At 41.3% G+C, this 13,330-nt stretch overlaps 1 protein-coding gene across 1 annotated transcript; it reads right to left on the bottom strand.

Moving 5' to 3' along the window:
• Positions 1 to 8,297: 8,297 nt before the first annotated feature.
• LOC137084480 (fap1 adhesin-like) lies at positions 8,298 to 10,256 on the bottom strand. Its single transcript, XM_067450754.1, has one exon. It carries the CDS (start codon positions 10,254 to 10,256, stop codon positions 8,298 to 8,300), a length of 1,959 nt encoding a protein of 652 aa, XP_067306855.1.
• Between the last annotated feature and the right edge of the window lie 3,074 nt (positions 10,257 to 13,330).

Raw genomic sequence — 13,330 nt, 5'->3', positions numbered from 1 at the left:
TAGTTTCATCTCCTCCTTATCCCAGATAGCCTAGAGGAACTCGATGTTTCAACAGAAACTATTGAATCTCTCTTTTCCAGCACTTTAGACACAGTTACTCAACAGTGCAGAAGATCAGAGAAAATACCTTGGTACAATGAGCACACTCGGGCCCTTAAAATGGCAGCCAGAAAAATGGAGCACAGCTGAAAGAAAACAAAACTGGAGGTTTTTCGCAATTCGTGGAAAGAGAGAATGACTGCTTACAGAAAGGCAGTAAAATGCTAGCTCTTAGAAGAAAACAGGTAAGAAGATATTTATTTAATACAGTGGCTAAATTAACCAAAATAAAGCTTTAGCTTCTGATGTTTGTATACATGCATGCAGCACAACAGTAATTTCTTTATGAACTTCTTTACTTGTAAGATTGATTATATTAGGAAAAAAATGTATAACCATGCAGCCATCTACTAAAGTATCACATCAGACAGTGCATGGTAGTGTCACTGAGGAACAATTCCACTTATTCACTGTTATAGGAGAAGAAGATTGGCTAAACTCGTTAAATTATCGAAATCAACAACGTGTGCTTGACCCTATACCAACAAGGCTATTAAAAGAGATGCTTCCAGAGGAAATAGATCCTCTTCTTGATCATTAATTCATCCTTGACTTTAGTATATGTTACAGAAACTTTTAAGTTGGCTATTATAAAACCACTTTTTTTTTAAAAACGCAACTTGCGCCTACATACTTTGCCAATTATTGGCCAATCTCAAATCTACCTTTTCTGTCAAAAATACTAGAAAAGGCAGTCCTCGCAATTATGCTTCTTTTTAGAAATAAATTGTATCTGTGAGGATTTCCTGTCAGGATTTAGACCGTATCATAATACTGAGACTATACTCTCATCAGAGATACAAATGATTTATTCTTATTATCTAATCTTGGCTGTATCTCTGTATTAGTTTTACTCGATCTTAACACTGCATTCGATACTATCGACCACAACATTCTTTTGAGTAGACTCGAAAATGATGTTGGCATTAGTGGAATTGCATTGGCATGGCTTAAATATATATATATATATATATATATATATATATATATATATATATATATATATATATATATATATATATAGTAATAGTAGCTACTCAAAGACTTGCTAAGGGTGTGTCAGACAAAGGACACATCCAAAATGTGCACTGTTGGGGGTCCTCCAGGAACATGGTTGGGAACCACTGCTCTGCTGGGTGGTTGCCCTGCTCGCTTAACAAAAAAATGCAGCTGGTTCAAAACGCAGGAACTCGAGTTCTTAATAGAACCAAAAAGTATGACCATATTAGCCCGGTCCTGTCAACACTGCACTGGCTCCCGATAGAGGGAATGCATCAATGTCACTTTCCCGCCAGAACACACCCCCTCAGATGGGGCTGAGTGGCAGAAGAGCTGCTGCGTGACTGGAGTTAATGGGGAAAAACGCGAGTTGAGCAAACGATTATCAATTTGTGATCCATGGATAATGACATGCAGCCAGGAATCGTGTTTTCCTGACATTTTTATGAGCCTGATTTCGACATGATTATTTATAACTGATCAGTCATCACATTTTTCAAGTGAATGAAAATTGCATGTATATGATGGGTCAGTGTATTGAAGCATGTATGTGGCCGCTTGTCACAAATGGAAAACAAAAGTTGTATTCCAATTCTGAATAGACCTATTAATAAAAAATAAATAATAATCATATTGCCCAGACAGCGCGAAAAGAGTGCTCCCTTTATAATCACTAAAAGCTGTCACTCATTCAATAAACGCAATCTCACAAAGTGAAGCTGGTATACAATGAATCTCTTATTTTCATAATGTCTGCACTTACAGAGAAGTTCTTGTTAACTGAACTCAGGGCCTGGACAAACAATCGAGCGGTGCGAGGATTCCGAGTTCAACACCTGTGATTGGCCAATCCCATTGTAGATATCTACAAACATGTCTGTGATTGGCTACATTACTCACTGAGGCGAAAACATGTTGGAAATGTAATCATTTGACAAGTGCAAGTACAGATACACACTGGATCTTTTGCTAGCTCCTTTTTCGCAAATAATATGCTATTATTACGAATTCTTACGGAGGATTACAGATCCTAGACAAGCAGTTATAGGCAGCGTTTTCCTCTTATAGCAGCAGCAGGTGGCTGTGGTTTGAGTGAGAAAATGACACGCTGTTATCAAGTCCGGAACAGCGATGTCCATTGGGTCCGTGACCAAGCCTCCCCCTACCCCCCTCCGTCGCCGGGTCTGGTTTTGTGTGTTTTCGCTGCATTCACGCTGTAAACCAGTGCTGCCTCTCAGTCTTTTTGCCACTCAGCGGATCGCAATCGCAGTCGCTCCAGCTGACAGTGACGTCACGTGCATTCCCTCTATTAAGCGTTGCATATATTTTAAAATCTTGCTAATTACTTACAAAGCACTAAAAAGTTTAGCTCCCCAGTACTTGAGCAAGGTCTTAACTCATTATACTCCATCACGTCAGTTGATACCAGTTGATAATACCTAGAATATCAAAATCTACAGCAGGTGGTCAATCCTTTTCCTATTTAGCAGCTAAACTTTGGAACAGTCTGTCAGTTTAAATCTAGACTAAAAACATATCTCTTTACTTTGGCATACTCGTAAAATATTATCAATTTATATTATTTAAATCAATTAACTGATTGTGAGGCTGCATTAATTTACATTTACATTTATGCATTTGGCAGACGCTTTTATCCAAAGCGACTTACATTGCATTCAAGGTACACATTTTACATTTTTTGTTAATTCTTGCTTTCCCTGGGAATCGAACCCATGACCTTGGTGTTGCTAACGCCACGCTCTACAGGTTGAGCTACAGGAAAGCCGGAATTAGGTCAGCTGGAACTGAGAACAGGCTAATCTTTTTCTCTCTGTTTATCCCGAGGTTTACTGCAGTCAGCCGGATCCAGGCCGTGTCCGGATCAGATGAACAATGCATCCCATGAAGTGTCTGCAGCCAGAGACTGTGTCAATTAGTCTCCTCTCTGAAATTGTCTCATTGGCACGGCATCCTCAATAAACCCGTCTCCAGCGTGATGACTCCGATCCTTCGAATATTCCAATTTAATAATTGTTTATTTGTCATGTCATCCTCAATAAACCCATCTCAGGCGTGATGCCTCTGATCTTTCAAATATCTAATATGATTTCTGACCTGTAATGTTGCCAGAATAATCACTTTGTTTGTTAAATGGCCAGAGGAGAACTGGCACCCCGACTGAGCCTGGTTTCTCCCAAGGTTTTTTTTCCTCCTTTATGCCAACTGATGGAGTTTTGGTTCCTTGCGCCTGTCGCCTTTGGCTTGGCTTGCACAATTGGGGACACTACAATTTAATCTAAATATCCAAATAAATTTAATTACTAAACTAAATTAAATATATATAAACTAAATTACTGATCTGCCCTTTTTGTCGCTATATGATAATTGAAATCAGTGGATGACTTCACTGTTTTCTCCAGAGCGGCTGTACAGCCGAATCAAATTCTGCTGCATTATTTTATTAAGCTGCTTTGAAATAATCAGCATTGTAAAAAACACTATATAAATAAAGTTGACTTGACTATGAAAAAGAACACCGTGGAGAACAGGTGTAGCATACTTACTGAGAGCTAGTTTGTTAAATAATTCTTTTTGATGTGTGTTATACATGCGGGCCAGTGCAGATATGAATGTGGACTTTCATTGATGGCTCCTACCAGCACAGCAGTGAGGACTCCTGGGAGATAAGGACAGTTGTAGAGGAGTGTTGTTTGCTGTTTTGTTTTTACGATAAATCTCCACTGAATGCTAACAACAGGCCCCACAACAGAAGATGAAACGCAAACAATCAGCAGAGACCGACTCACTGAGGCGACAAATAATGCAAACCACACAGCTCCTCCTGGAACTTATCAACAAACAAGAACACAAAGAAACTGAACAAAAGTCATAAAGCAGTCAGATGTCCAAGGACAGGTTTTTGTATATGTTTTGGTCATGTTAGAGTGACAAACATACGAGCTGTGAAACTATAAAAAATGTGATTTAAATTTAAAATTAAAGCTGCAAACAACCGATGAAAGGAAAACAGGAAAATATTTGGGCAATATTGGATTATATTCCAATAATTTCCCACCAATATTGGAAATATTGTTGGGCAATTTGCATTTATCTCAGCTGCATATTTTAGTATGCTGTTAGTAGTGCATCACAGTGTTAAACAAGTCACTTCTTGTTGCCAGTGGGTGGCACTTTTAATATGACTAAATATTGTCATGTAGATATGTTCAGGGCAGGAGTGTTATCAAACATGTGAAGTCTGGGGGAGATCGGACATTGTATGTCTGATTTACAACAGCTTCTTTTTTAATGGCGAAACATCAAAATTTGTCAGGCTGCCATGGACACGTCATTCAATAAAAACTCAAGATCTCTGCAATTTAACATCGCTAAGGCCTTAAGATTAGACTGACCAAATATGATGTTATTCTGGTTAAATCTTTATGAGGAGGTAATTACAGTGTAAAACATGACATTTCCTGTTGCTCGCAGGTGGCCCTATGACTGTAGCTGAATATTGGGTTGTAAATGTCTTCAGGCCAGGACTGTTATAAAACATGTGAAGTTGGGGACAGATTGGACACTGTATGCCTGAGTTACAACAACTTCCTGTTCAATGGGTAAACACCAAATTTTGTCAGGCCACCATGGACACACCCTTCAGAAAAAAAACTGAGAGCCCAAATGAGCTGACCTTGAATTCTCCTGTTATGGCGTCATAACAGGCAAAATTACCTCCCCTTCCTCTGCTTTGCCCACCTAGAGAATTAGTAGAGAATGGATTTAGTTTATCAGTCGCAATGTCGTCGAGGATTTAACAGCACCGCCACAAAAATGCCTGATCTGGGATCAGTGAGTTCTGATATGTGGCCAATCATTCAAATTCACACAGACTTTCTTTCTAAATAGTTTAATACTGTCAGTCCCACCCAGGGGCGGAGCCCAAACCTAGGGGGGTCCGGGGGCATACTCCCCCGAGGAGATTTTTTTCCCATTTACATCAGTTAAATGCACTATTTTTCAGGCTGTTTGAGATAATAGAATGCCTAAAAATCTATATACTATCTGGGAAAATGATAAGTTACTCAGTAAAAAAAAAAAAAAAAAAATTATCCCAGTAGAGCCAACAACCTGTTTTGTATTTAACTGTTCTCCAGCTGTAGTGAATCCAAAACACCAAAAATGTTAAGGATGACTCATTTTCACCCCTGGCAAATTAAAAAGGCAACCATTATCTGACTATTTTTAAGTTAGCCTGCATAGGTAGAATTGGAATTTGGGGTAAACATCATTATTAATCTTTAGAGTTCAGTTTGGTTTACTTTGTGCTTAGCTGACAAATTTGCTACATCAGAATCCATGACCAATCAGATGTTGTTTTCGGCTGCAAACTTTCACGGTTGGTTAGTTCTACAAAGGAAATGCCCATATTTGGATTAGACAGCGCTGTGTGTGAGACTGAGAGCTTTATAATGATACCAGGCATGACATGCTTCTGTGAATGGAGACGGCACGGGAGCTCGCGTAAGAATAACTTTGGATGATTTCAGGTAACCTAAAGGCGCACGGTGACAACTATATAATGAAATAACCACGCTAAATGTGTATTGTTGCCTCTTTTTTTTTTTTTTGACATGAAAGCTTGCATGTTAAGTGAGTAAACTGGCCCAAAATCTCAGTCTCATGTTTTCATCTGTCGTGTCTCGCCTTAATAAGTAACACCTAACGTTAACTCGCTAGCTAGCCAGCAATACAGTCATGTAACTCAAGTGTTACAACAGCGGATTCACAAACCTGTAAGACTTTCGTCTGAAGCAGAATCTCTCTCTGGCCGGTGAGGTTAAGTGTTCCTTTTAAAAAATGTGTAGTGTCCATGTTAACTATAGTTAACTACGAGGCCGGTGAAATACAAAAGCCCGCCAATCCCTGATGACAACGACGAAGAAGATGAAGATTCTTCTTCGTTAGTTTTTATTGGCAGTTGGCAGTGGCAGTGATGTGGGATGCATTGCCGACCGCCACACACACGGTAATAGAGCTTTTGTTTCATTTTTTGCCGCTCCAGTCTGAAAGACTGAGAGTAAATTAAAATGAAACAAAATTAAAGTTTTTTTTTTTTTCAAAAAGATTCAGGGCTTTTGACAAAACATTCGGGGCTTAAGCCCAATTAGCCATATTTAGACACAACAAATGATATATATCCAGCTACAAAAAAAATAGCTCAAAAGTCGGAAAGTCTCGTTGCATAGGTGTGAACTGTGACAGCTTTCAGAGCGTTGCAGACTGGAGCGCTACTGCAAGAAACTGGAGGATTCATTTTATCTCGTCGTTACTCTAGTTTGGTCTGAACTCGCTATGCACCCTCCCGCCCAAACACACCGATACCCACGCTAACACCGGCTTTACATTGCACGCGCAAGCAATGCGTTGACAGGGCAGACGCAGTGCGGATGGAGAACGGAAGCCGCACGCCCATTGTGCAATGCATTCACACTGGCAGTGTTTGTCTCACGCAGCTGAATCACTTCTTGTGTATTGCAAATACAGACGAATATAGTCAATTTTGTCACCTTTTTCTGTGTTTTCCTCCTACACCAGTCATTCTCGTGCTTTGATTTATGATTCTGCTGCAAATACGACCGTGTTGTTTTATGCATAAAACATGCTGTATATAGATAGTTTACATGATAAAAATAACCTTAAAGTTAAGATATGCCTCTAGTTTTAATAATAATAATAATAATAATAATAATAATAATAATAATAATAATAATAATAATAATAATGCGTTCGATTTATATAGCGCTTTTCTAGGCACACAAAGCGCTTTACATCAGTTTTTAAACTGACTTTAATCAGTTTAATGGCCTGTTTAAGTTTGGGAATAAACTTGTGGCAGTGTTGTGTTTTAATGTTTTTTTTTTCTTTTTCACAGCATGTCATATGGAGAGAGTGAAACACACTGAACACTTCACTAAATGATTTTTGGTGAAATGTAATGTTTTTCATGTTCATCAGGTCAATTTCAAGAACTATGCACTGTGGCTTTAATTCAGCGTGAGCAGCCCGGCGAACAAAATATGCGCTGCTAACGCATGCAGTGTGAAACCGAGCTAAAAGGGAGATTGGTAAATGTTGCAAATTGTGATAGAGTGAAATTGTACAATTTTGCGAAGGCAAGTTACAAATACCCCGTTTGATACACCATTTGTTTGATCTCATTTTAAGCAACTGATCACTTGATTCTGTACTATTTCAGAAGATGTGTAATATTGGCCCGTCATATAACATTAAAACATGGCTTGTTGGAAAATTCAATGATGGGGAGTGAGGAAAACTTCAAGTAAACCCCTGCAGTATGTACACCAGCCTACCCAAACTCAGAACATGTTCATCTAAAAGTAATTTTCAAATGTTAAGATCCAATCAAGACTAAACAAGCCGAGTGTAGAATAGTTATACCATGTGTCTAAGTACAAGCAAAGGCCAAATATGCTTACTCTTTTAGGTTGGTATAAGGCAAATATACAGTGCTGTTTTAAGTTTGCTTCAGAAGGGTACATAAAGTATTTGGTAAGTATAAGTAAACTGAAACGGTAAGGGTAGCATTCTTTCCAGAAAGATAATGCATTGGTCAGTAGGTGTTTGTAGCCATTTGACCACATCAGCATTTACAATCTAAAAATTGAAAACAATCTAATCAAAAGCAGTCTGGAAGTGGTTGAAAATATTTTAGACCCCCATTTACACTTGTAGTCAGCCTAAATCACTGTTTGGATAGGAGCACCCTGAACTCATCTCCAGGTGTAGACAGGGTCTAAGTGAGAACGAAGCAGAGCACGTCAAACAAAGATGAGGTCATGCGAATGCAGCACAGACAATACTTGAAACATCCATGGGTCAAAGACTTCCAAGTAGACACAAGGTTACAAGTCTTTAACCCCAACCTCCCCATACACAACAAAACTACTAAAATGGTTTTAGAAATATTTATTTTCAAAAGGAAACACCCGAGCAGACAAAGTATGCAACTATGACTTCACTTGTTGCAATAACCTCGATATGCCTGGAGATAAGTGCTTGTTTTGGTAGTCTGAGAGAGCAGAGGTGCCAAATCTTGAAAGTCAGGCTGGACAGACTGCAGACTCATAGCTTGAAGAGGTACATTACTTGGTTGCGTCAGAGGTTTGGAACCAAGGCTAGATGGCTCTGGGATAGGAAAGACCTGGAATCGAGGGCGCTGAGATACGGGCTTGCGCTGACTGCAGACCACTGAGCTGGGACACAGACTGGTAACTAGCTTGTGCTGACTGCAGGCTACCTGAATGGACTACATATTGCGAGTTGGCTTGGGCTGGTTGCTGGGTGTTGGACTGGGCTACAGACTGATAACAGCCTTGTGCCAGCTTCAGGCCACTAGGCTGGTCCACAGACTGGTAAAGGGTTTGTGCCACCTTCAGGTCACTGGGCTGGGAAACAGACTGGTAACGGGCTTGGGATGATGGCAGGCTACCTGACTGGACTACATATTGCGAATTGGCTTTGGCTGGTTGTTGAGTGATGGACTGGGCCACAGACTGGTAACGGGTTTGTGCCACCTTCAGGTCACTGGGCTGGGACACAGACTGGTAACGGGCTTGGGCTGATGGCAGGCTACCTGACTGGACTACATATTGCGAGTTGGCTTTGGCTGGTTGTTGAGTGATGGACTGGGCCACAGACTGGTAACGGGCTTGTGCCAGCTTCAGGCCACTGGGCTGGTCCACAGACTGGTAACGGGTTTGTGCCAGCTTCAGGCCACTGGGCTGGTCCACAGACTGGTAACGGGTTTGTGCCAGCTTCAGGCCACTGGGCTGGTCCACAGACTGGTAACGGGTTTGTGCCAAATTCAGGCCACTGGCCTGGTCCACAGACTGGTAACAGGTTTGTACCATCTTCAGGTCACTGGGCTGGGACACAGACTGGTAACGGGATTGGGCTGATGGCAGGCTACCTGACTGGACTACATATTGCGATTTGGCTTTGGCTGGTTGTTGAGTGATGGACTGGGCCACAGACTGGTAACGGGCTTGTGCCAGCTTCAGGTCATTGGGCTGGGACACAGACTGGTAACGGGCTTGGGATGATGGCAGGCTACCTGACTGGACTACATATTGCGAGTTTGCTTTGGCTGGTTGTTGAGTGATGGACTGGGCCACAGACTGGTAACGGGTTTGTGCCAGCTTTAGGCCACCGGGCTGGGACACAGACTGGTAAAGGGTTTGTGCCATCTTCAGGTCACTGGGCTGCGACACAGACTGGTAACGGGTTTGGGCTGATGGCAGGCTACCGGACTGGACTACATATTGCGATTTGGCTTTGGCTGGTTGTTGAGTGATGGACTGGGCCACAGAATGGTAACGGGCTTGTGCCAGCTTCAGGTCACTGGGCTGGGACACAGACTGGTAACGGGCTTGGGCTGATGGCAGGCTACCTGACTGGACTACATATTGCGAGTTTGCTTTGGCTGGTTGTTGAGTGATGGACTGGGCCACAGACTGGTAACGGGTTTGTGCCAGCTTTAGGCCACCGGGCTGGGACACAGACTGGTAACGGGTTTGTGCCATCTTCAGGTCACTGGGCTGGGCCACAGACTGGTAACGGGCTTGGGCTGATGGCAGGCTACCTGACTGGACAACATATTGCGAGTTGGCTTTGGCTGGTTTTTGAGTGATGGACTGGGCCACAGAATGGTAACGGGCTTGTGCCAGCTTCAGGTCACCGGGCTGGGACACAGACTGGTAAAGGGTTTGTGCCAGCTTCAGGTCACTGGGCTGGTAACGGGTTTGTGCCAGTTTCAGGTCACTGGGCTGAGACACAGACTGGTAACGGGCTTGGGCTGATGGCAGGCTACCTGACTGGACTACATATTGCGAGTTGGCTTTGGCTGGTTGTTGAGTGATGGACTGGGCCACAGACTGGTAACGGGTTTGTGCCAGCTTTAGGCCACCGGGCTGGGACACAGACTTGTAAAGGGTTTGTGCATGTTTCAGGTCACTGGGCTGGGACACAGACTGGTAATGGGTTTGTGCCAGCTTCAGGCCACTGGGCTGGTAACGGGTTTGTGCCAGCTTCAGGTCACTGGGCTGGGACACAGACTGGTAACAGGTTTGTGCCATCTTCAGGTCACTGGGCTGGGACACAGACTGGTAACGGGCTTGGGCTGATGACAGGCTACTTGACTGGTCCTTTGCTCACAGCTGATTGGTCCAATTTCAGTTTGAGATCTCTTATCCAGAAACATAACCTGCCTTGGAGCAGGTTAGCCTTGGAGTGTAAGTTACTATGGTGATGATCACTGCTAAAAGCCAAACCACTTTAATGGTACCTAAAACTCAGGATTGGCACAAACTAAGCTTAAACATATCTCGCTAGCCAGCTAAACCGGCTTCATGGTATAGGCCCCTGGTCTTGTGTGAACTGTTTGGTCAATATACTTTATTCTAACAATATCTCTGAAAAAAATGTATCCCAGATTATATCATTACAACATTAGAAATTTTACAAGCCCTTAAAGGGGTCATGAACTGCATTGTTTTATTGTTTTATGATGTTTCTTGGGGTGCACTTAAAATGTTAAAAATGCTTTTTACATTTTAAATGTCCTCCTTTTTAAATAGAATACATTTTTTCCTACCCTGCATTTAAGCCCTGTGGTTTGAACACTCATTTTTTGAGGTGTCTGCTGTGAGATTTTAATGTAAACGCCCACTGATGTGATAGGCCAATGTCTTTCCATTTCAAATAGTTGTACTTTCTTTTTTAGCGTGTTTTTACTATTACAGCTCTCATGTTTAAGTAATTAATACATATTAAGAAATTGAAAAATAATGGGATTGCACTTGAATCTAATGTTCACCTATGACACACATCCCCCAACTCTCAGAAGTCCATTCTTGTCAAAGAGGGGATTCAGTTTAAAGAGAGGACTGTTCTTCAAGATATTCCTGTTATCCTTGATGCACCGGAAATCTACAGTGAAAGCTTCTTGTTGCACGGCACCATTTTTGGCTTGAGTCAATTCACTGACTATATATGTTTTAGAAAAGTGATTCCATCCTTTACGAGACCCGCAATGGCCCTGAGAAGCATTTTTCAATTGGAGAAATGTTCGAAACGTTCTGAGCTGACTGTGCTTCGTTGTGGAAATGAATGCCACTACTTCAGGATGGACTTCTACATTGGCTATTGGATCAACAAGGTCAACAGGTCAGGGTAAGGTATGTCTAGTTTGGGTAGGACAAGACCAGTAAGCCATGTTGTATCTTTCAGACAGGCTGTAGTTACAGATCTTGTGGCATGGTCTGCCGGATTCTGGTCACTTGGCGTATAATGCCATTGCTGTGGGTGCATGCTGCTTCTTATTCTTAGAACTCGATTATTCCCAAAATGTTAAATCTATGTTTCTTATTATGGATGTAACCGAGGACAACTTTACTGTCCGAAAATAAGTTCACACTGTCAAACTCAATGTCTATCTCAGACATTAAAAGATAAGCTATCTTAATGGTCGACAGTGCACTACAGAGCTTGAGGCGTGGGATGGTCAGCTCTGGATGGGGGGCAAGATTGGCTATCCCCAAGGCAAAGCTTGTCTTGTAGCATCCATCAGTAGGGCCCTATAAAATCTGTTTTATTTTTTCCCAAATTCCGTTTTTTCCGTTTTAATGTTTGCAAATTCCGTTTTTTTCTGTTTTATTTTTTGCAGATTCCTTTTTTTCCGTAATTTTTTGGGGGGAATTCATTTTTTTTTTTACCCTTTACTGTTATTTTGGTGAAAGAAGAGTGTGCTTTTAATGTTAATATAATAGAACATAAAACAAAAAATAGGAATAACCTTAAATTTACTGAGGTTACAAACATCACATTTACTTTTTAGGACAAATGTTGCATGATGCAACATAACACTGCACTTCAAGTACTTACAAATATTACTGGTTATTAGCTTTAAACTTTCCGGTAAAATATATTATAGTTGTTCATATAAGTTAAAATGAAAAGTGCTCCATTAGCTTTTTCTTTCAAGTAAAAAAATAATAAAAAAAGAACTAAAAAAAATTCATAAGAATCATCTTTTACATACAAGCTGAAAAGTAACATGAAAAAATAACACATTGAAATTTTTCACCATGAAATCATGAAGTGAATTGTTCTGTGTGTTGAACAATAATCATTAGGCTATGATATCCAGAGCTGTGAAAAATGAAAATAAAATACACAAAAACACAACACTGCCAGAAGTTTTTTTCCCAACTTCTCTCTTTAAATGATTAAAACTAGATGCTTATCTTAACTTTATGGTCACTTTTATCATGTAAACTACCCATTCAGCATGTTAAATGCATTTGTGTGTTTGGAACAGAGGGGAACACGGTCGCATTTGCAAGAGATATGCATTGCTGCCTAATGTGCCGATCATAAATCAAAGCACGAGGATGACAGGGGTCGAGCAGAACACCGGAAAATCTGACAGAATGGACAATATTTGTCTGTATTCGCAATACACGAGCCGCAGGTTCAGCTGTGCGCGACCAATGCTGCCTGTGTAAAAGTGTGCAGTGTGAAACTGCCGTTAGCGTCGAGTTTCTTAACTTTTCCACTGACGAAAGCAAAGCTGTGGAGACCAAATTTGCCATACTTTCATTGGTTTGAAGGGGGAGCTGAAATGACGGGAGGGGTTGTGTTGCGAAGATTTGCTTCCCCCGGTCTGCATTTTCCTCAGACATACGTTCTCCTAAAACAGAATTTCATTACAAATATGTAAAATTACGAGAAAATCTGTGTTAACACTAGATTCCGCGTTAATATGCAAATTCCGTGATTCCGTGATCGCGAAAATGATTAGGCCCTACATCAGGACTCAAACTTCTGAAATAAGCTACAGCAGCTATAGCTAGAACAGAGGCATCTGCAAAGATGCAAAGCTCTTTTTAAAAAGCTTCTGTAAGGGAACATTTAGCATAATGCCTAAACATCTGGAGATGTTGAAGCTCTTGAAGGGAGTCCTTCCATTGTTGCCAAGGTCCCAACTTCTCAAGAGGCAAAGGTGTATACCAGTCATGTGACTCAGTTGTGAGTTCTCTTGTCAGAGCTTTGCCTCGGATGACAACTGGAGCTGCGACCCCAAAGGGGGTCATACAAACCATTCACAGTAGAAAGAACTCCATGTCGTGTACATGGTTTTGTGTCACTT

Source organism: Pseudorasbora parva, chromosome 8 (assembly GCF_024679245.1).
Source record: "Pseudorasbora parva isolate DD20220531a chromosome 8, ASM2467924v1, whole genome shotgun sequence".
NCBI classification, from domain to species: domain Eukaryota; kingdom Metazoa; phylum Chordata; class Actinopteri; order Cypriniformes; family Gobionidae; genus Pseudorasbora; species Pseudorasbora parva.
The sequence above is the reverse complement of the archived record's forward strand: the minus strand, read 5'-3'. Positions and strand labels throughout refer to the sequence as shown.